A 24,357-nucleotide genomic window follows, 5' to 3' on the forward strand; every position below is an offset into this window, starting at 1 on the left:
CATACTAACTCAGAACTTCTTGAAACTAAGGCGCCGCACGTATTTCTCGACATTCGATAGAGCTCCCACGAAGATTCTGCGAAAATACCTCGATAGGAGTATTTGCAATTCTGTACAATTGACAGATGCCCTTTGAGGATCAATTGGGAGAAGATGTATTTATATTTTCAGTTATACAGTTATTACAGTAGTCCAAATTACCAATTTGTAATTTTTCATAGAGATTTTATAGATTTTGAACGGGGTATTTGTATGAATTTCTTAAACTTTTAAATATAATTTATAAACTTACCGTATTAAATTCTTGAGAAAATATATACATATATTTTTATTATAGAATATTAGAAAATATAATGCATTAAAATTACGATGTGTTTTATCAACATTAAATACGCTTATTTAGTTTAGTAACGCAACGTTGTGTCGTGAGGATAAGAGGGTAAAAAGCTACAATAAATTATTCTAATCTTTTTTCTTTGTATCTCCCATAGAATTTTCATTCCTTTCCACTAAAAAGGGTCATTTTTTTTTTTTTTTTTTTTAGCACTTACACCATTTACCATTTTAACTCTTCAGTTACGAAAGCGTGTCTTGACACGAAAACCTCATTATCAGACTTTTTATACATTTTTATATGTCTATGGACATGTATAAATCCAACTTAAATAGAAATCTTTTACCAAACATGTTATATTCTTCCATATTATATGCATTGTGTGTATTTATGTATCTTCAAATTTCGTAAAAATGCATAAAAATCCGTGGTGTACTGATCGCAAACTCTCATTTCAGAAATCTTCGAATTAAGAATCATTTTTCCTTTCCCCAGTAACTACGGTCAGTAATATCGATGACAGCCAGAACTCGTTTCACCTAATGACACACGTAACTGCGTATCCAAGGCTGACGTAACTACTTGCGGGACAAGTTCACAGTGAAACTCGTCGCAGCGTTCACGCAAGAATCAAAGTCTGGGTCAATGTTGCCGGTGACTAGTTTCCTCGCCGGTTTGCCTCGCGTGCATTGGTCCCGTTGCGTTTGATTTATCGTGGAAAACGACGGCGCGGCTTGTAATTAGCTTGCGGTTTCTTGGGTGGTTTAATTGGCGGTATTACTTGTTGGATGGCCGAGTGATTGATTCGTATGGGTGAATGTGTGAATCGTGAAAAGGACAGATGTGAATAGATCGTGACGCAGAGACGCGTGATTATTTCAGCCATGGTTTATTATTACCTGCCTTGTCTTTTTTCTATCTGATTCAAGTAATAAAGGGGATGTTATAAAGTGAATATTGTAAAGTACAATTTAAGGTACTGATTGGGTATTTATTTGATAGAATATGATTGTATCGTTGATCATTTTTATCATGACTATGGCAAATTAAATATCGCTGTGGTATTACTTAAAATGTCAATTTAGACAATAAGATGCGATTGTAAAGTTATTGTGTTCGTTTCAGGTTCGGATTAGATTCGAGTGAAGATTCTTTCAATCTTTGATTTCAGTACTAAAATGAATGTTACGAAGTAAATTTTGTATAGATAAATTTTAGAAGATGCCGATTAGAAATTTATACGGTATAGTTGCATTCTTCCATTATATGATCATTTTTATCATGATCATAGAAAATTAGATAATATCCTAGTGTTAATTGAAATGCTAATTTAGATGATAAAACGAGATTGTAAAAGAAAATATTATATTTGCTTTAAATTTAAGTTAGGTTTTACTTTTTTTTCAATCTTTGATTTGTATAATAAAGACGTTACGAGGTAAATGAAATAAAGTATAGTTTAGGTAACAAAGTATTCATTAAGGCTTTATGATTTATTATACGATATATTCGTTTATCATTTTTATCACAATCACAGCAAATTAGTTATTGGTAGGATACTAATTAAAGTGTTAATTTAGATGATAAAACGAGATTGTAAAGGAGAATATTGTTTTGTTTCAGGTCGTCGGTGCTTCTTATACTTATTATAGGATTATGCCTGCACGACGTCTTTGCAAAACACGTGAGTATATAAGCTTGTTATTTTATTTTGCTCATCATTTTATTCAACTTTAACGATAATTACAAAACGTTTTCGACAGAATACCCATTCGATACATTCTTTTCAATTTTACTGCTTTTGAAATCACTGCCGCAGGTTGCATGAGGAACGTTATCCATCGAATTATCTTAATCAACGTAATTTGTACAAAATATGGAAACGTAGAATGTAGAATTTATGTCAAATGAGTCTCATTCATTAGCTCTGCTAATTTCGAATTAAAAGCCACAGGTGACCCGTCGCGTTCGATGTAAAACGCCATATTTGAAAAGAATCGATAATAATAAAATTCGGAGATTACAGCATCGTTAAAATGAATCTCAATGCTCAATAAACAGTCCTTTAACATGGAATATGAAATGTATTCAAATCAAGTACTACAAGGGTCGTAACACGTGTTTCCAATTTTAATGCTTTACAAAGAATTGCTGCACGAATAAATTTCTCAAATTCTTTGCAAAATTGAGCTTTTGTATTAAAATTGGGAATATATATTAAATTATAATTAAATAGAAATTTCGTTGACATTTCTCTTACATCTTACAAAGAATTATTGGATTAAATGGAAAATTTACATAGTATATGACTATGTCATCTTATTATACGCACAGTCTCTTAGAATTACCTTCCATCTTATGATTCTTTTACATATTGGAATTGTAAGTGTATTTTTAAAAAATCGTTAACATCTCGTATCGTTTTCTGTTAGAATAACAAGATTTTCTCAAATTTCCATCTTAACTCAACATTACTCACGAATTGAATCAGAAACTTTAACAGCAATATTTTCCCAATTCGCTTCCTAGTGATAAAACGGAAACTACTTGGTTAAAACCATTTTTCCTCGTATAAAGACGCTCGAGAGACCACGAAATGATATTCAGGGTAAATAAAGCCCAAATATCCTGAAGATATCATCCACGCGGTCCCTAATTCCGAAAGAAACAGTCTCGAGGCACGAAAGGCACCACGAGAAGGTAAAAGGAATAAAAACGCGCGTGTGGAAGATCTCATCGTTATGACGCGAATATTCGCGTGTCCAGCTTTGTTTTGCTAAAGAAGAATTTCAGGATGAGGGTAGAGAAGTCAAGGGGGAAGTAGAAATGTGGAAGACGAGAAACGATAATCTCGTTGCTCGGCCGCTGTTGCTGCCGTTCCTTTTGCTGTTCCATACACCTTGCATCCGTCTTTCATGAGAAATAACTCACCGTAGGAATAACTCAGGATCGTGTTACCCCCTCTGGTCCTTTTACGCGACGCTTTGCTGCATGAACGTGTCCCCCTTGCCCGTATTCTTGCCTCGAGATCAACTCTGCGGGTGTTCGTTCGAAGCTTTGTTCGAAGAAATTTCAATTGATTAATCGTCGAGGAAGCGATTTTGTAATCACTATTATAGAGGATGAATTGTGGAATAAGAAATAGGAAAACTCGTTGGAGATTTTGTGTTACTTAGAAGTTGGCTTTATGGCATGTTTGTGGTTTGACTTGCGAAGTTTGATTCAGTTTAGGCTATCTTGGTTTTCTTTGAATATTCAGAAATACGATCCTCTTAATTATATATTCTACGACGGGTACTTCAGTATTACGTGGAACGTACATATTTTCTGCTGATCAAGCATGAATTTAACTTAATTTAATTTCTAAAACGATGAAGCTTCTAGACAATCGAACATTTAACTAAATAAGAAGACTATTGAGGACAAATATGATAATTTAGATTTTTTACTTTTTTTTAATTCAATACGCTGCCGAATAATCTTATATTATTAAACATGTGTTTTTCTCATCTCGTTAAAAGCTAATTGTATCCTTTTTTTTTTTTTTTTACTAAACTTTGTGGTGTTATTTAATGTGGTACTAATTATTTCTATAATACTTAATAGAGGCAATTTTCTGCCAAGGTTCTATTTTCCTAATTATACTCTTAGAAACATAAATTTGCACAAAGCTCCTCAGTCAATTCATTACGCTGCACATATAAATAACATTATACTAAATTGACAACACTAACTGTGAAAATATCAATATTATCATTTACTGATTATCAACGTTCCAAGACAGCAATCGTTCCATTTTCTCGTTAATTCTATTACGCTCATTTGGAAAGAATATCGTACAATTCGGTAACACGCGTGACAGGGTATCCAACAACATATAAAATACCGGCTACGTCCATTTTCCCATTTCGAAATCGTATCGATTTCGTGGTTGTCACGAGCTTGTCATACGCGCCAATATTTTAACCGACACCTGGAAATTACATTTAAAATCCAAGCTTACAATGCTTCTCTCTGCACAAAACCGTGATGTCTTTAACATTGACTACAGATTATCCAACCTGGTATTTTTATAAACACACTCTAAAAAGAATAGAACCTATGCACATATTTTTTTCATTTACTAGATATTTTAACTAGTATTATACTTTAGATTTTGTGCATTCTGTGCATTTTGACACCATTGAATTTCTCACAAATGCATAAACATCCACAGTGACTTTACTGGTGAAATTATTGGATCAGAGTTCAAAAGAGTCGAGACAGTCTTTTTGTAGCTATTAATTAGTATTTTCATAAATTTTAGTCAGAATACAATGGTATGTCGCTGGGGAAAGGTGTTAAAGGAATAAAAAGCGCAGAGAAAACGTTGATAAACCTTTGACTCGCATTTTTACGATATTTTCACCGGGCACAATGGAAACGCGCAAGAAAGGTAGGAAGAAAAGCAGTCCGAGTGTTCCTATTGAGTATCGCGCGTCATTTCGACCCACGCTATCTATTTTACTTTCTTGTTTTCTCCCTTGCACATAAAGTTTATTTCATTTGTAGTAATATACGCTGTGTATTACGTATTTTGTACTATTTAGTGTGCTTGTGCTGTTATAACAATTAGATTCTGCAGTAACCTTTTACAATCCCAAATGTGGACGCCAACCCTTTGGCGATGTATGTGGCTAATTTGAGTTAAGGGTTCTCCTGACTAACTTTTCAGGCGCGGTGTACAGAGTTTACGAGGGCGAGAGTACAAATTATTGTTAAAGTCAATTAGCATTTGTTCGAATTCATTATTTCGTTATTCTTAATGATATAGTTCTGCATCTATCCTATCAAATTTATAATAAAACAAGGATTATAAAAAACAATACTGTGATGATGTGAGCTATCCAAATAATATAATAATTCTCGTAATTAATAATGGAACTAAACCACTCACGAAATAACCCAATAATTTTCATAATTACAAATGCAACCAACCAAATTTATCTAATTTACAGTTGAAATAGATTTCTCATTTCCCTCGTTTATAAATTAATTAAATATTAACTAACTAATATTACGCTCTGTGCTCAAATTTCTAAATCCGTGATCCACGATCTTCTCTGTTAAATAGCAGTTAAAAGGACGAGAAAATGTTGAAGACAGTCGCGTCAATCTGGCTACAACTCTTTAAGTCAGTCTCGTCGATCTTCGTACGTCGAACGAATGCAAATGATCCCGGGAATCTATTGGGAATCGAGCACGGTATTCTTGGAACGTAAACGTTGATAGTCGGAAGTTGTCTCGTGGTTCGGAGAAAATCTGTCTCTTCTAGATTTGTAATTACCGTACGGTACATTTCTCTGTTTATGTGTACATTTAGGTGTATATACGAAGGATCAGGGGGTTCAAAGGATCATAAACGAAAGAAAAGAGAGGGAGGTATCAAATGTGGTACTTTGAAACTATGCTATATAATAAGAGCAATAAAGTGCCGTGAATAGCGGTACGATCGGGGTTATCACGTAACTACGTTTGCAATGAATGAAAGAAGAAATCTCCCGCGACTAATGCCCTTCGTTCTCTTACTGACTTTAAACTCTGAGAGAATATTGGAATATAAGAATATATGGAGCATAAACATAACTCGTGTACCTTGGTAATGAATAGAATTTTCCGAATTATTCGAATTTTCCGCAGTTATTAACCTTTTAGCGTTACACGGTGTGTTAAATCATGAATGTATTTATTTTCAATGAAACTGGTCCAAATTTTAGTGCATTATATTTTTCCTAAAAACAAATCCATTAGAAAGAAATCTATCAGAAACAAAAGATATATAAAATATTTTTGATAAAATTTACATTTTATGTTTTCTCGAACTTTACCCAGACATTTCCGAATTCCTCTTTTGTGGCATTTTCTGCAATAATGTCATTCTTCACTTGACATTAAAATCGAACATATTAATTGACAATATCTTTCCATAAAGAATTTCCTCTTTTCCATTTGTACAACACTTCCTACATCAATTTGAGTGTCCATAAAAATAGTTACAAAACGAGGATGTCATAACGGTGTACCATACGAGGAAAAGATAAAAGACGATTGTACAGTCCTTGTCTTTCAGTGAGGAAATGTGGTGGTGGCAGAATTTACGAGGAGCTCGAATCCGTATCTATCAGCCGCGATGGATTAGGAATGAAGTAATTAAACTCCTTTTACGAGTCTCCATCTCTTTGTGCTCGTTTTCACAGTATCCAGCTCGTAAAACGAACGCGAAAAGATTTTATGGGCCATTTAACAGAGTAGATATATTTTTTGTCATTGCATATAGAACAGTTTATTTTGTAAAAAGAGAACAGATCGTCAAATCCAATTTTTGAATTAACACGGAAAGTAATTTTCTAACGAATCGTGACAAAAAGTGGTTAATTCCCTCGATGCTTTTAAATGCAGTATAAAGCCATTTGGTTACTTCGGCAACGTTCTTTCCTCGGTGTTCTTAAGCCACGTGTTTTTAAAACGTAGCAGGAAATGGAAATAAAGCAGCAGTTCGAAAAGTTGCTGCTCAGGTACTTCTTGGAATTACGCCTTTTCTTTCTTGCAATGCTTTCTTTCTCTTTACTTTCTGTAAACGTTAATTTTCGTACAGTTCTCGCTTTATATTTGGCTGTTTCGCTGTGGCGCAGATGTAAGCCGGGAAACAGGTTAGAAGCAACTTTTAATTGTATCTCTGTGGAATAAGCACCGAATGGAACAGAAATTTCAGCGGCAAAAGGAAACGCGCCAAGTCGTAGCTTGCAGGCTCCGCAATAGTTAAGAAACACGATAACTTATCTGTGATTACCCTCGTTGTGACCAGAATATTTGCAAACGTTAATTACACAAGTAACTTTAGAGTAATCCGATAAAGGTTCGCGTTTATGCGCCACTATATCTGAAAATCAATTTGTAAAATACTTCTATGAATAAAGTTACTTTATTTACTTTTGAGTTTTGACGAATCTGTAAATCACTAAACTTACTTTCAATAGAATTCTCATGAAATATATTAGCCAATTCCTTAAACACGTTGTTTTTATAATAATTCTCTAAATAGTGATACTTGCTAGGTTACAAATTTGTATGGATTTCAACAAACATTTACAATATACCCATACTGGAGGACAGAAAGAGAGAATAAAACGAAAATACTTTTGTTACTACGGCTATAATCCCACAATAAACAATTTTCTACATAAATCACCCATCAGCTCCACCATAGAAACCACACCAAACCTCTACCATTCACAATTACCCAAGGTGATTGCACGCCAAGATATTACGTAGCTTTAAATGTACACAGATATACAAAGGTATAGAAGTATATTTTTACAAATTAAAAAGATGCGAGAAAATTGTCCATTTGGATCTCATTTCTCAAGCCGTATTCGTAAAAGCATAATTTGCATTAACACAGTCCAGCGATAATACTTGGGACAGATTCATCCACACAGGAAATACTTCCCCAAATAAATCGCAGACACAATCACACAATCGTAACGTCGTTTTAAACGAACTCGTTTATCCCCAACTCGTCTCTAAATTACACCCTCAATGTCGCGTGTAAGCCTACCTATTACCCCGAGCAACGCATCGTACATCATCATTATCAAATCCTGTTAACTCGTCCGTCTGCCAGAAATCCCGCGATTCGGTGTCGTCCGTGATTTACGCGAGCGAGAAGGAAGGAAGAAGAAAAAAAAGAGGGAAGTCTACAGGAAAAAAACGCGTTCGTTAACGCGGCGCGCGGTTGCATCGCGCGAAGGCTCGAAACGACGGCTCGTCAACGAACGAAGCGGCGCGATAAATTCACCGTCGTGTCAGAGACATTCCCATTTCGCCTGTGTTATCGGGCCGGATCTCGAGCAGACGAAATCGTCCTGGCAATTTGCACGATTCGAGCACGGTTCGTCTCTGCGAGCAGTCAGACGAGCGGAATGTATACGCGGTGATTATTAAGGGTAAGGCGTGGTGGTGTGTACGGTTGCGTTCGTTTACGGTTCATCGACTGACCCAAGCGACATCAACTTCCCCGAACCATTTAATTAACTCTTCCCTAACCGCAATCTCGTATGACCGTCGAATTTCAAGGACCAGTGGCCACCGGAGATCCTAACGCATTTCATGACTGATCTTCGAACGAACGTTTGCGGCATGAGATTTATTTTGCAGACACATTGTAGGTAAATGTTGATATTTAGGTACACTGGTTGGTACAGGAGGTATATCATATTTTAGTGAAATTCTCTGTTAATGAAATTCTCGAGTAATTATTGTAGATAATTCTTGAGTAATTGCGGTTAATGCATGTTCGGCGTGGTTTGAATGAGTTTGCGGGTAATTATGTAGAAAATTGTTTAATGGGGATTGGAAGAGTAAAATGAATTTTTAGTTTACTGTTTTATTGTTTCAAGTACAGTGGCTACAGAAAGTATCGTAAAATAAGTAAAATGAGAAGTCTGTCTTGATACAAGTCGTATTCTTCGATTTGTTTGAATAACTTCGTGTGAATACTTCAAATAGAAATGTGAAAGAATATTTCAAGTAAATGACAGGGTAACACTGATAAAGAGGTGACGTATGTTGCATGAATTCAGATTGTTTGATCAATTTGAATGAGGTTTAACAATGAAAGTGTATACTCAGAAACATGGAACAGTGGTCAGTATACGAAACGTGATTGTAATATTTCACGGCCTCCAAACCGTGTGCATCACTTCAACGAGCGTGTAATGAAATGTGGGTCAGAAGTTAAACGAAATTTGAAATTGCCCATTAACTCTTTCAGAAACAAATTTATTTTTGTCAGTTAGAAAGGCTATTTTTTCATTAATTATTCTCAAATTATTAAAGGGACCATTTTTTCAGATGACAATTGATTCAGATGATTTTTTTCAGAGATGTTTTTATAAAACATATATAATGTACAAAAATTAGAACAAATACATTTATTACTTATGATAAAGATTAGATTTTATAAAAAGGTTAATTAAAATTTATCTAACACGGCATTAAGCATGAAAATTGGTTGTATCGTTGGTTAATTAAGGCGCGATTATCTAGAAGTTTAAGGCCAAAGGGCTGGAGATAATGCTGTATGTAAGTCTTCCCAACGATTCCAGCTATTCTGGAGTTTCACGAACGCAAGTACCAGAGATGCAGTAAGTCGATGCATTTAAATCCTCGTTTTTGTCGCCAGTTCTGCTCCACCTTTCATAACACGAATTCATGGTGTGCATGATTAATGATCTCCTTCTTGCTAGGAGAAGTTATCGTTCTATTGCTGAGACGCTGCTACTAAAAAGCATTCGTGCTTATCTAACCACTAATGTCGCGATTATTGGTCCATGCTCCACGAAAATGTGTTTTAGGCGTGTACATGTTATAACAACGTTCTCATGGGAAATTATGCGGCCGATAGAACTTTTCGTCCTTTAGAAAATTTTGATTGCTTCTTAACCTTTCAATACTACATCCATGAAAAGTTCACTTAATACCATAATAGAGAACTAGATATATATCCCAACTGGGAAAATTAGTCAAAGGGGATTTTAAATGGATGAAGGTTATAATTTTGTTAATATAATCATTCAGTCATCTCAAGCTGGAATTTTGTCATATAGTTATGAATATTGTATCTTTGTTTTAAACCTGTTATGTTCATTCGATCACTTTCGACCCAATTATAAATTTCTTCTATTAAAAGGTGGCTGCATACTACTGTACACACAAAATATGAAAAATTAATGTGATACATGATTTCTCACTTCAATTTTATGTTGAACATCTTAAAATATTACGAATTCTTTTCTTTGACAAAAATAAAAGATTATATGGAATATTAAGGTATAAGAAGCTATCATTTTTTAGAAATAACCAAAACGAAAATGAGTGAGAAATGAATTGCTCCACATAGTATTTCAAGACTAAAATAAATATACGAAAACTAACATGATTTAAATATATTTTTGGAAATTTCCAGGTAGGATAATAAATTAAAAATTTTCATACATAGATCTATAAGAAATTTTATCTTGACACATAGCATACTTATTCAAATTTAGATGAAAAATTGAAACGACTTTCAAGCTTCCACATTCTAGTCGAGAATATTCAATCTTCCATCAGCTTCATTCACGTCAGAGATCTATCAAATTCGCTTGGATTTCGATTTGACGAAAAAAAATTCTCTATAAACGTATGAAATCGTTTTCGAGTGAATATGATTTCCAATAGAATAGAACGATTGATGTGTTTTATCGAGGTGCGAACGAGAACGAGCCCGACAGGTAAGCGTATACGATCGAGCAGCTTAATTCACTGTCATCGAGATTATGTTAATCTCGATGCGGAGAAGCGGTGGCTCGGCTGAGTTATTCGATCGGTGGTCGCAGAAAGCCTCTCCTGCGGATCGTTGCCCTCGGGATATTGGATTATGTTTCACTGTTAACAGGTTACGTTTCGTATCTCGCCACGGCAGACGTGCGACGCGCCGGAGCCAATGCCACGGCTAATCGACTACAGGATCGATCATGGAAACGAGCGTGATCGACACTGTCAAGATTGCCGAGCCTCGATCCGTGTCGATCGTCCCTTGTTTGATTAACGATTTGACAGCTAATGAAACCTACTGAAAGAATCGACACCGTGATTGAAAGTTAATATAGTGTGATATCTTGCCTTAGTATTTAGTATGATAATTTTAGCATTCACAGCTTTTGTTTTCTGTTGATTTGTACAGGAAATTTGAAGAATGATTCCAACGGAAAAATTCCGTGAGGTTTAGAAGCTTCATATGAATTTGTGAAAGAATAGATGCTAGAATTGAAAGTTAATATTATATGGTATGAAGTTAGTAATTGAGTGAGTAATATTAATTTTAGGATCCTCCGGACCAGATTTTCTATTTTAAATGATCTAGAGGAAGTTTCGAGAATATTGTTAATAGAAAAGTTTCATAGAAAGTTTTCGTGAATTCGCAATCAATGAAAAATTAATCCAATGAAGAAAAAATTTTGTTCAATTGTTAATTCGAGTACTGAACTTTTGAATTCCATTTTTATTACTTTATATTGACTATAAAGATAATTTAATAAATGCAATTTTTATTATACGATTTTTTTCATAAATTGAAAACTTATAGAATCTGAAATATACAGTTTTGTATGGATTGCACATATCTCGCGAGATAGAAGTTGAATGAAATGAAAGGCCGTTACAGAGCAGAAACAATTTCTTGGTGCATTCCATGGTCATTTGGATAGCATCGTTCTGGAGTGGCGACGCGTCAAGCCGCAAAGGTGCGGACGTTGCACTTCCTCGACGCGTAACCACCTCGTATTAGCATAAATTAGCCGGTCGTCCATGGAGTGTCGTAAACCTTAACAATTGTAAGGTCTCCGCTTTGATGTCAGAAACGATCGTCCGCTTTAATATAGTGACGCGCACACGGTGAAACATTGCACCGGGTTAAACGCATTCTTTGACATAATTTGTGTAATTGTGGCACGGCTTTCGCGCGTTTCTAAATGCTCATACAGGAATGAGCACAAGCAACCAAATGAACGGTGAATAATTCATCCTCCGTTCACGTTCTATAGCAATTTCTAACCAAATTATATTCATCTGCGGACTTTTGGAGACTGTCGAATAAGGATGGAACTTAATCGCCATCTAATTTTGATAATTCTACCTTTTCTTTGTTGTCATTCTTATCAAATTTTCAGTTCCGTCCACAGAAAAATAAGAATTTTAGAAGGAAAGAAATTGTATAAAAGTCGAAGTTCAAACCTTCAAATAGTTGGAAAATCATTTTCGAAATGTTCAATAGAGTGCAAAAATACACGTTCAATTCTACCACCAAATAAAAGGACAATTTTGATAACATGGAGTTGATTATTATTGAACTATAAAATTGTTTATCATGTTTTTTGTCTGTGTTCTTCAATCCTAATTAAAGTTTCAAATTTTTGTACTTACAAATCTATTAATTATTAATTACGTTATTACCTATTAATAGTAACAACGCAATGAAAAACAATGGAACAATATCAAAAGGAGATATCTAATAATGCAAAAAAGAAAGAAGATGCAAATGGAACACATTCCAATTTCAATCTAAAATTCGGCCGACCATAAGATGGTCATTGGCAATACGAGAATATGATACGATACACTATATATAACAACGAACCATTCTAACGAAGCTTTACGAGTCATGAGACAGCGTGCCACGAATAAACGCACAGTCACCAATGACAGACATCGACTCGACTCGCGGGAACTGGGTTAATCCAAGAATTCTTATTCCCTGATTAACAAGAAAAAGTGGCTAGAAAACCCGGCAGTTGTTTTAATTGTATCCAACAGAAGCTACTAGCCTGCCAGAAGTGAACTCCGTCTTCCAATTTAGTCGAGCCGCGTCTGCTAGTCTGGCGCAGAAATAGCCGATCATTTCACGCGCGTGTCGCCCGATGATGTAAACGTAAACCATACAACAGTAGCAGCTGGCTTCACGTACACGGAACGGTTAGTCACCGTTTAAGAAGCGGGTTTAATTACATGATTTATCGCGAGCTAGTCGTGATCGCGGCTATATTGCTGTGAGAATTGCTAGAGACCCAATTTTCCTCTTTTATTTTTCAAAAGATCCCTTTATAGCTGCGGTATCAAAGGGAATGAAGTGAGTCATTGATAATATTCGAGATCTTGGAATCTGCACAGCTGCTGGATCAATCTTAGGAATTGTGTCATGGCTTGAATTGAGATCGCTTCTTCTCGGGAATCTTTCATTTAAATTTCTTAGCTGAGAGCTTTTTTTGTTTGTTTGACAGAGTGACTTTAGATTAGGAATATTTGGTTGATTGTTTTACTAGGAATTTTGTACGATGTACGAAGAAGAGGATGTAGGATACTATTGAATAGAAGCACTTAACAATTTTTGATAAATGTAATTCTGTCTAATTCCAAATTTTGTTCTGTATTCTGTATATTTAAATTTTGTATCCTTCTAAATAAATAACAGATGATCTTCATTTGAAGGAATTTTTATGAGTTGTCAATTGGTTCACATTTACCTTAACTGACTCAGATGTAAGTTTCACGAAGACAATTTTCACTTCAAGAAATTTTGGCGAATTAACTCGTACACACCAGTCGTATGATAAATCTTTCGATATTAAACAAACATCTACTATTCTACTCCGAGGTTGTATTTTATTATGTATCATCAATAAACTATGCTTAAAGATTCGAAGATATCCTTAATATCCTTGATAATTTAGAACATAACCTAAAAGTCTACTGACTTAACGAAATTCCAAAATATCCAATATCTCAAATACAAAATTACGCACCCCACATTCACCTCTCGCTTTCCTTCATTGTAAATCAATCCCTACCATTGGTTAACCTTTCACTTGAACCGCGAGTAACTCAGGCGAGCGAGACCGGAAGTCCTTGCCAGCCAGAAGAAAGAACGTCGAAAAATTACGATTCTCCGAGCGACGACGCATAAATTACACCGGCCACCGGGTGTTCGCCGTCGAAGAAGAAACCCGGCGTTTTAATCTGCACGGTTTTCCCTATGTCGGTGGACCTCTTAGAGAGGTGTTTTGCAAAACGGAATCGCGTCTACAGGGTTTTATAGTCACCCACGTTGCAGTCGTGCCATTATTATCGTCGTATATTCTCACGTTACGGTTCCACACGACACACGGCGCAGATGCTCACTGGAAAGAAAAGCCTCTGAGTCGACTCATGCGGAAACGCTGACGACACTTCTGGCCCATGTGTTCTCCCACGCTCCACAAAAATCCACGTACAGCTGTACGAAACTTATTTACAGCCTGCCAGTCTGTAATCTCTTATTTTTTTCGCTGTATCGCGGAGGAACGACCGGAAAAGGCGCCACGAGGAACAGGAATATGGAACCCTTTGAAGCTTGATACGGGCGACGTAGAGACTTCGCGACACATCTTTAATTGCGACAGGCAAGACTGCAAAGGGAACGAAGAAACTTCCATAGAATTAAATTCGTCTTAAGTTGCGTGATTTTTCTTTTGCTTTCTTTTTTCTTTCATGTTAACCGGTTGCAGTTGGAGAGTGTTTTAGAATATGGACGATCGAAGATGGTTCGCTTGAAGGCTTCGTCGAAATTTGAAGCGATGATTCTCTGTGGCGTGTATAATAAAAAGTAAAACGTTCCGTGTAAATTTAGCAGGTCTTTGGAACTTTTGGGATAATCTAAAGTTGGTACAATTTTTAGGAAATTCCATTGGCCGATCCTAAAAATTTTGTAAACTTGGAACCTTTGCTATAAATTTTTCTAAAGATTACAGAAATTTTAGCATTTTCAAATTTTTCAACTTCGCAAAGATTTCTTCCAAATTCTTCAATCTTTCCCAAAATTCTAAGTTTTGTAATTTTTCAAAAATTCGGTTTTGTAATATTTCAAAAATTCAAAAAATTTCCTAACTTTCGATTTCTTCCACAAGAAGTACATAAATAACAACGAATATACAAAATATATATCAATATATATTCAATATATATTGAAAATACAATTAGTGTATTTGAGGAAAAGGGAAAGAAGGAAGAAACATTCGTGTAGTGTTTACCGGCTAATCTGAAATCGAACATTGGCGTGTCAGTGGATAATTGCTTCGAAATTGTTTCGTTGGAGGTATCGTGAAAACCAATTTAAGGTTCACCTGGGGGTTAACTACTATTTTGTATATGAATAATTGACCAAGACAAACGCAGAGGAATCGGAGAAGGAATGGATGGGTTTACAATTCGTAATTGCACGGATGTTTAATAGAAGATAGATTTATTGCGTTCGTATTGATTATGCCGCGTGGAATTCATCCGATTAACAAGTTACGGCACAGAGTCACGAGCCACGCGTTAAATTATGCCCAGCTTGTGTTCCAACTTTGATGAGATCATGAAACGAGATTCCCCGAGAGTTACTTAATGTACTGACCAATGTTTGAATAAATCTCGTTGCGTGTTATCCAACATGGTGCACCAGGTCGGTGAAGATTCGAAGATTTATAAGCTCGGTTCTGAATTACCGCCGCTTGTACTGCACAATTCTTTGTATGTGCGTCAATTAAAATATTAAAACAGTGCGAATTCTCTGTATAATTAAGTAAATTAAAGAACGAAAGAAGCAATCAGTCTGAAAGAAGAGAATAGAGAATTTTATCAAACTAAAATATTTATAACAATTAGAAAATTTCAAAATCATTTAAATAGAATATATAGTAACTGTATGTTATACAAATTATCATTTCGAGCCATTTAACTTTTCATACATAAATATATTTGTCCACAATCCGTAGTCAAACCGTTTCTTTGTTACTGTTCTAGTCCTTTAAAAAAGTTGAAAAAATGTTGAAATGATTATGAATGCTTCCATTATGATACAGAACATCCGTTTAGTCGAATATCCGTTTAGTTGAATTACCATTTTCGATCGAATTAAACTGTATGAAAATATAAAATTTCTAAATTTCGTCAAACATAACATCTTGCCGACCAATTATTTCATATTATATCGAAGTAGTATCATATCGAAGTTTATACCTTATTTGTCCAAAAGTGTCGATTTATATTACTTTCCCCGGGTCATGCTGCTCCTCTGAAATAGTATCTCGCCTCGGACTATCATCGAGCGATTACTCGCGACCTAGCTTCGTAAATGCGTTACTGGGTTCGAGCCGAGAGCGGCAAGAAATTTAATAAAGTCGGTGAAAAATGAGCGGCTGTTCGGGCCGGTTCATTTATCACCGCTATTTATCGGTCGGAGATACACTTCGATCAAGGAAACTTTCGAAATTGTGCCGCGAGGTTAACTCAGCTCGTGGGACAAGTTTCAACTGGTTACCAGAAACTCTGGAAACTTCCTTCGCGGACCAATAATCTCGAGGAAATGTACACCGACGCCAGTCGAACATGCAACTTCTCCTTTCCTTTCGATTCTAACCAACGAGTATCTTCGATCCATGAACTCCAGCTAGAATAGGATCATTTGAATTAGAAGGATGTTTGAGCTAAGCGAGTTACCTTACAATTCACCAAATTTGGTTATGAATAATTTTTAAGTAACTTAAAATGGAAAATGGATTGTTTAACTCGTTGTTAGTGATCTCGTTAACATAACGAAATATTTGGATAAAATACATTGCATAGGATACGACATTTTCTAATCCTTTCGTTATTATCTTAAGGAGTAACATATGTCACATAATATACAACAACTTTGATCATTTTGTGCAAAGTTGAATTTTAAGATGTTGAAGCCGACTCTAATAATGTAACCCTGCTATACTCTAATATCTAGAATGTGGAATCTAGAACTTAAATCTCCCAGATATTAAGATATAGAAACTGGAAGGAAACGGTAGAGATCGTTAAACGAAAGGCAATCTTATCTATCTGAGAAGAAGAGAAAAGCCGAAGGGCAAAAAGTGTGGAGCGATAATTCTATTTGGAAACGGGAGGGCATGCACTTTACAACCAACCAATGCAAACTGGCTTGGAGCCATGCCAGAAATGGTCGACCGGTGGAAACGTTATGTGACTGCCGTTCTAAAGGTGAAAGAAGAGCTATAAAAGAGAAAAGAGGCACGAAGGAGAACCCAGGAGTCCTTTCAAGATCGCACGATTGTCGCCCCATTTGCTTGGATATTAATCTCCAGCTTTTCTTTCTGGGTCAACTGAGCAAGGGGTACGCTCACCCACTGCGATATTTCTTCCAGGTTTCTAATTTGCAAGTATGAAAATGGGGAATGACTAGGGGAACGCTCGTCTCTTGGAGTGTTCCGTTGTTGCCTTTCGCGGTAGGAGAATCTAGTAGAATAATATAGGATTATGCGGACGAAATTAAAAGAAATAGGGAAATCGAAAAATATAAACGAAACCAGGAGTTTCTATTATACAGCGTTGTTAGTTGAATGAAGTTAAACTGAATTTTGCTAACGTTGGTTGTTTTGTTTATGAGAGGACCAAGTAGAACGATGCCGAATTATACGGACGAAAGCGGTAGAAACAGAAAAATAGAGAAATATAAATGAAATCATTCTGAATACCCTTAATGAACTGCTGAAGAAAACGTTGCTCGATGTTTAAGCTTTTATTATCTCTTTTATTTTCTTTTATTAGAAATCTCTTATTTCATAAAAAGGAACTAGACTTTGCGAAAACACCTGTTGCGTTTCGATAAAATACTTTATTTGGTACAAACTGAGTATTTTCCGTTGCTTTTATTTTCTTCACATTAGAAATCTGTTACTTCACACGTACCTCATAATACTAAAATACCAAGAAAACTACAACAGAACAATTTATTACAATTTTCCAACAAATGCGTAGGTATCTTAATACTTATAGCCACCAGCTTACGTCATGAATCTAAAATGTAGCTATACCGTAGTAACTCGATCACCTCGCCTCCAACTTAAACCCAACTGAACCAAAGAAAACACACCTGTGCCTGCTGTTTAACGTGAATCTAACCCATAAAGCCATCGAATATACTCTTGCAGGCAACGATAACGTAGTTCACGTTTCACTCCTGTCACTAGCTGGCCGTTTATCACTGCTAAAAGCCTATACCTTATCGAAGCCAACCGATAAGGGGATCACGCCTATGTTGCTCCCCACGAAGGTCACTCATGCTCCTATTGCAACGCAAGACCCAGCACACAGGTGAATAAGGGGGCACTTAACGTGAAACCTTCGCCCTGTGTTCCCACGTCTACTGCGCGACCTCTGATACTGATACTCGATAGCCGAACCTTGCCCTTTGTTTGACCTCTTTGGAGGATTTTGTGCTACAGGAACAGTGTGCTAAGTGTATTTTCGTAATTCTATGTTTCAGCATCACATAAAATTGAGGCACGAAAGACATCGTCGTCAACATGGAGAAAGCTATTTGCCTAGTAGTTTCGTGTTGGATACGGATGAACCTGAACAAGGAACGTGGGGACCATGGTCTACGCCTAGCTCGTGTTCCAGGTCCTGTGGTGGTGGTGTCGCGCATCAGACCAGACAGTGTCTTGATATAGAGTAAGTGGTTCGACTTATTTCTTTAGGGGAAAATTTTATAAGTTTAGTTGATGATTTTGTGATAAATTGATAAATATTTATAACTCTACGGTTTTATGTAAAACAGGCATACTTTGTATTATAGGATTCATTTATTGAACTTTACTCGCTTTAACAGAAAATTTATTATTAAAATAACTATTATAAGAGAATTTATTATCACTGGTAATTTATAAAATCTTGTTAATATTACTCTATTATATTTTTTTACTATAATTGTTATTGCATTAGTTGCTAATAATGTTAATTTTACAAGAACATTCAGCATTCTAATGACCACGTTTACCATAGAAACTCTTCCAATTATATATACTTTACATTAATTACACGTATATATACAGTTTAATGTGACGAAGAGAACTTTCTAATTAAGTCACTATTACATATCCAAACAGGAAGCACCTGAAGACTTTCACGACAATTTTCAGATACGGTTTTCGTTCCTATAAATATTCACGAGATGTTTTTCCTACGTTTAGAATTTCTTATACCGCGTTAATATTTCATTACAAGACATAACTGCAGGCAAACGTTAACGAAACTGAGCTTGAAATTCCAACGACCCGCGAAATGTCCCCAGTCGGACTCGGTAATGGAAAATTAATTTTTTATCTCGTCTTTTCGCAAAAGATGGGTTTATTCAAATTCAATTCGGTCTCGTCGCCGTTTCCACGCTTCGAAGACTTTTCTGGTGAGAGTTTTTGATGGGTCAACTTCTTGCGGAGAATCACGGTAAATCCTTCTTATCTGAAGGGGGATGCTCGGCTAAGATTAATCGCGACCATCAGCGCGCGCTTCCGGTGTCCTTCTGAAGCTTGGTCTCAAACGATCTCACAATTTTTTTCGTGCTAAATTTGTTTTTACATCGTAAGATCTTATGTTGTGCTTTCCATGAATTAATAAGCATTTTTTATAATACATATTTTTAAATCATATATGTGTATTTATAAATCATATATAAATCATATATAATCATTTTAAATCATATGTGTGTAAATCATATATTAAATCATATATCGTGGACAAAAGGCCTAAAATATCGGCCGATCCATAAATAATGTCGCGAGAGCCGCGGAATCGTCGGGTACATCAATGTGTCGTCGGTCCTTTCAAGTGAATAGTTTCGTGGAAAAGGCCTGCGTGACCCTGGCCACGGGCGTTTCGGGACACGTGTTCGATAGGACGGGAAAAGACAAAGAGACGTTAAAGGTAGTGTTAGTTGAGAAGCCGGAGAGAACGAATGCAAAAGGCGTGCAGTGTGAGTTGAGAAGCGAGAGCGAGTGCAGAAGACAGAGAGTGTGAATCGGAAGTCGAAAGTCGAGTATGAGAATAAGACGTACGACAGCATTGTAATCATTTCGTTGTTTTGAATATTATTTATTAAATCAAAACATCATTACTTGTCCTTTCCTCTAAGACCCATTTAGATACTACATATATAAAAGTTTTAAAAGGAGTAAAAAGTTTTAGCTATAACTTTCATCATACAGGTTTTCATATTATGAATTTTGATCAATACTTTTTTTTATATTATCTGCGTGGTAGCCAAAGAAAAGATCACGAAACATTAAAGAAATATTTTAACGTACCTCGCTCACGCTTCTAATGTCGTCTCAAAATTTCGTTTCCAAGAATTTCGCAATTTTCGTATAGAAAACCCTATTTCTTATATTATAAAACTTTACATGTTTAATTTATGTAAATTATTAAGAAATCTGTTTTATTTAAAATATATCTAAAGTCTGTTCAATAATAATAAATAACAAATTAATAATAATGAAATTATTTAATAATAAAGAAATAAGACTAATCGTGACCATTAATGCATTCTTCTGATATCACTCCAATCGTTTCAAAGAATTTCGCACTGAAAGGAAGGTAGCGGAGACCGTAAGTTCGTTACGTAAATGAAACGAGGAAAAGAGGAAAATCGAACGAGAGAACGATGGGTATCGGTCGAAGAAATCGAGAGCCAATCGCTAATAACACGTTCGATGAAACGAGAAAGCGGGCTAATCGTATCTTGTGAAAGCATTCGGCTTGTAGAATGATCTCATGGATGGATCATGTCCGTCGTAGGTCAATCTTAATCGCGCTGCTTTGCAGTTCTTTTCAATTTACGAACTTCGTTTCACGATTTCCGCGACTAGAATTTCGATCATGACCATCGTTCTTCGTCTAGCGTATCTAATTTCAAAGAACCCGATGCTAGATTAATTTCATGTTACGATTATATTGCATCGTAATATCGTAATCCAAAATTGCTGAAGAAAGCGTTCACGATGTGAAATAGAAACTTTCTAGGTGCTATTTTTAATTGTTTCCGATAGAAGTTAATTTTAATATTTTAATTGGCTTATAATCACTGGTTTAATACAATGTTGGAATTGATAAAATATTTAGATTAAATCTTTTAAGATAGGTATTTTAAATTTAATTAGTGGATGTAATAAAATAATTGTACGAATCATAATACACTCAAATTTGAAAAACATAAAAAAACGAGCGTAATTTTCCAAACAAAATACCTATCTAATAATATACTACTCAAAACAGGTAGAGAATTACTATCTGTTGCATTTCACCCATCTATTTGCTCAGACGAACAAAGGTGAATAGATATAGGCTTAATATAAATTGACATCTCATTTATACTATAAAGATTTGCTTTATGATCTAAAAGTAAACTTCAAAACTTCGCACTAAGTATATATTTACTTAAAAAATTTTAGCGAGTAGTTCAACTAATCCAGGGCGGTAATTCAGCGCCGCTTTACAAGTGCATTAAACTCATACGTTAGATTCCTTCCGCCTGATTTCCGTATAAAAATTTCATTCGAATGGAAGCCGTGTAAGGCGAGGGAGCGCAATTTCCCCGAAAGGATTGCGCACGAATTATTTAGAAACCGAGCCAGCGAATCGCATTTTTTCCCCAGCGAGTCGAGGTGGAGAACGTTGGCGGTTTACGGTGCGAAAAAAATTCGTCGCTCCACTTTTCCTTCGAGTTTCCTCGAAAGAAGCTCATTAACGAGGAGGTACGACCGACGCAAGATTTAACGGACTGTGAATTTCCGATTAGAGATAGGAGCCGCCATTTTTTCGGGATCGTTGGATCTACGCTTTGGAATCGAACGGATCAGTGTAACACGCTACAAATATTCGCTTATTCGTGTTATCAATTAAATTTGGTACGAACAGAATTAATAATAAAATTATCGAATTATGGAATTGATCATGCTTTGCGGATGAAATCGCAGTTTTGTGAAATCACGAATTTTTTAAAATTTAATTTGGTCACAATAAATTTGTAATAACTATGAAATTAATTGTGATTTTGGATTTTTTAAAATTTTCTTTTGCGCCTTGTTAAGAACAATAAATGTGGAATCATTTTAAAGTTAAGTCTAAGATAAATATTGGGAGTATCAATCTTATTGATTATTTATCTTGATTATCTTTGATGATCTTTGATTATCTTGATTATTGATATATTCTGTTGTGAAAAGGCTTATTGAACGCTATAAAGATGTCTTATCGTTGCAGCGACAATGGCTACAACAGGTGCAGTGGTGCATCGAGGCGATTCTTCTCTTGCAATATCCAGGTGAGTGTGATCTATAAAACGCGATGTTATTACATTTATTCTACTCAAAATATCGATATGTAAGATATCAATAAAGTATTAGCACAATAATATAATAAAAAATCCAAATATATTTACGTAAATCAAATCAATTTTTTGAGTATTTCAAGTATTATTTGGTAATCATTTAGAAATCATTTAACAAACATTATTCGATAACACCCACTTTAATTTGATTGGAACAATTTTATTTTTATTTTTATATCAGACATAAAGAATAGCATAAGATAAACAAATCAAACGCGCAGTTATACATCATTAATAGTCATGTAGGTAGAGAAAATCTATGCGATCTATTATTGTAATAGGTCAGTTCTCTGGACAATCTATCAAACAGTAACGAGGCCGCGACACGTGTCATATGCTTCAATTACTCGCATCTGCATGACCAATGAGTATCGTTCTCCATTATCTAGAATTGCCCGATATTTTCACTTTGGCTAAACAGTTTCTTAATACATTCTACTCTGTTATTATTGAATTCCTACCGACACGTAGGAAATTATACTTCTCCTATACATGAGTTTAACAAGAAGATTATATAATGACAGTACTCTAGTAATGATGATAATAACAAGTTTATTATGCAACTATACATAGATATATGATTTAACACATCCACAACTGATTGCATTTTCATTATGCACGCTATGTGGAATAAAACTAATAAACAATTTTCGTGCGAAGTTGACTTCTATATTATATAAATTTGCATTAATAATTTGTTTACATAATTGACAATTATGAACCAGAAAACTAATTCATGTAAAATACAGCACAGTTCATATTCGATATGTATGCATATAAATCTGTGTGCATATTATATCGTACAAATATTACAAAAATAAATTTGTGTAATAAACATGCTATAGTTAAAGATTTTCTAAAACCTATATAATATAAGAAATAATATAAAAATTGATCACACAATAATACTTTATTTCATTCACCTTACATCATTTTATTAAAGAAGAACTTTTCAATTCAAACAAATCATTTTTCACTCTTACTCTTCCCTCCTAAAATTTCGTAACGTATTGTGAAGTAGAAATTCGTCAGCTAAATTTCTCTCAGCTATTCGCGTTTAAAGCAGATCTCTCATCAAACGAACAGCTTTGCTATGAGTAAATATACGTTGCCTGGTGCACGTCCCTAACCTTTAGATATGTCGGTCAATTTCTCGCGGATCGGTTCGACGGTCTTTAATAAAATGATTTATACCATTATTTAATTCAGTTCGTTAAATGTCAGCCGCAGACTGGCTGAACTTTGAACCTGACGACGGATCTCCCATCGACGATCGACGTTTCACGTGTGGCTTGTTCGAAAGAACTTTTGTCCCTTTATCACGCGTCTCGTTCCACCGTTTAACCTGGATCGATCCGGCTATCATTCTCGTCGCTTTGACTCTCCATACACGTGGCATTGCCCGTCCAACTTTCATTTAAAACCACTTAATCAAAGCGATACTGTTAATCTCCATTCCTTTCTGTCCGATTCGCCCCATTTTGACAAATTGGCCCGGCGATCCATTAATCCGCACCAACAGTCGCGATTCGAGGGATGTAGCCGCGGGTCCTGCTTGAAAATCTATCTATGAATGCTATTTTTCGAAGAAGAAAAACGTTGTTTTCGTTTAATAAGCGTAATTTTAACTTGTTTGACTTTATAAATTCAGATGTGTCCTTATTGTACAAACGTATTTATGGGTTAAGAAAAATTGTATTATTGTGATCTATGAATATGTACTTGGAGGTGAAAAGTGATAAAAATGATCAAATAAATCCGAAGCTTTTTTTCGAAGATAATCTCTGTATTATTTGTTCAGAATTTTTGTAAAGAGAGCAAATATGTATTCAGGTCACGAATGCGCTTTACGACTTTAATCCTGGAGTATTACAATAGGATATTGCATTCTCCACTCGTATGTTTTAGCTATTTCTAAGAGATAGCTCTTTGTTATTTATTCTTCTTACTAACTCCTTGACATGGAAAAACGAACAGTTTGAACCACTAACATGAGAAAACTTGTTTGGGGTGGTACGTAAAATTATGTTGTCTAATTATCCAAATTCTACTTTTTATTCATTTTTATAATCAGAATATTCACTATTTTATAGCGCGATATTACAAAATTGAGAACTTCGTCAGTTTGAAAAACAATTGGTACTGAAAGGGTTAAAACAATTACTTTCTCAACCCTCGCACAGCAGGACCCGAATTTCAATTTGATTTGATATTT

General features: G+C 35.3%; 1 protein-coding gene across 9 annotated transcripts in view; it reads left to right on the forward strand.

The window, feature by feature from the left end:
- Positions 1-24,357, forward strand: part of LOC100644288 (papilin) — a 160,962-nt gene that overhangs the window by 97,697 nt on the left and 38,908 nt on the right. For all 9 annotated transcript variants that reach the window (XM_048406107.1, XM_048406106.1, XM_048406114.1 and 6 more), the window contains exons 2-4: positions 1,958-2,018; positions 18,246-18,433; positions 22,016-22,076. In XM_048406107.1, coding sequence (XP_048262064.1) covers positions 1,958-2,018; positions 18,246-18,433; positions 22,016-22,076 — 310 coding nt within the window. The remainder of the gene's footprint in view (positions 1-1,957; positions 2,019-18,245; positions 18,434-22,015; positions 22,077-24,357) is intronic.

This window comes from Bombus terrestris, chromosome 5, assembly GCF_910591885.1.
Source record: "Bombus terrestris chromosome 5, iyBomTerr1.2, whole genome shotgun sequence".
Classification (NCBI taxonomy): Eukaryota; Metazoa; Arthropoda; class Insecta; order Hymenoptera; family Apidae; genus Bombus; species Bombus terrestris.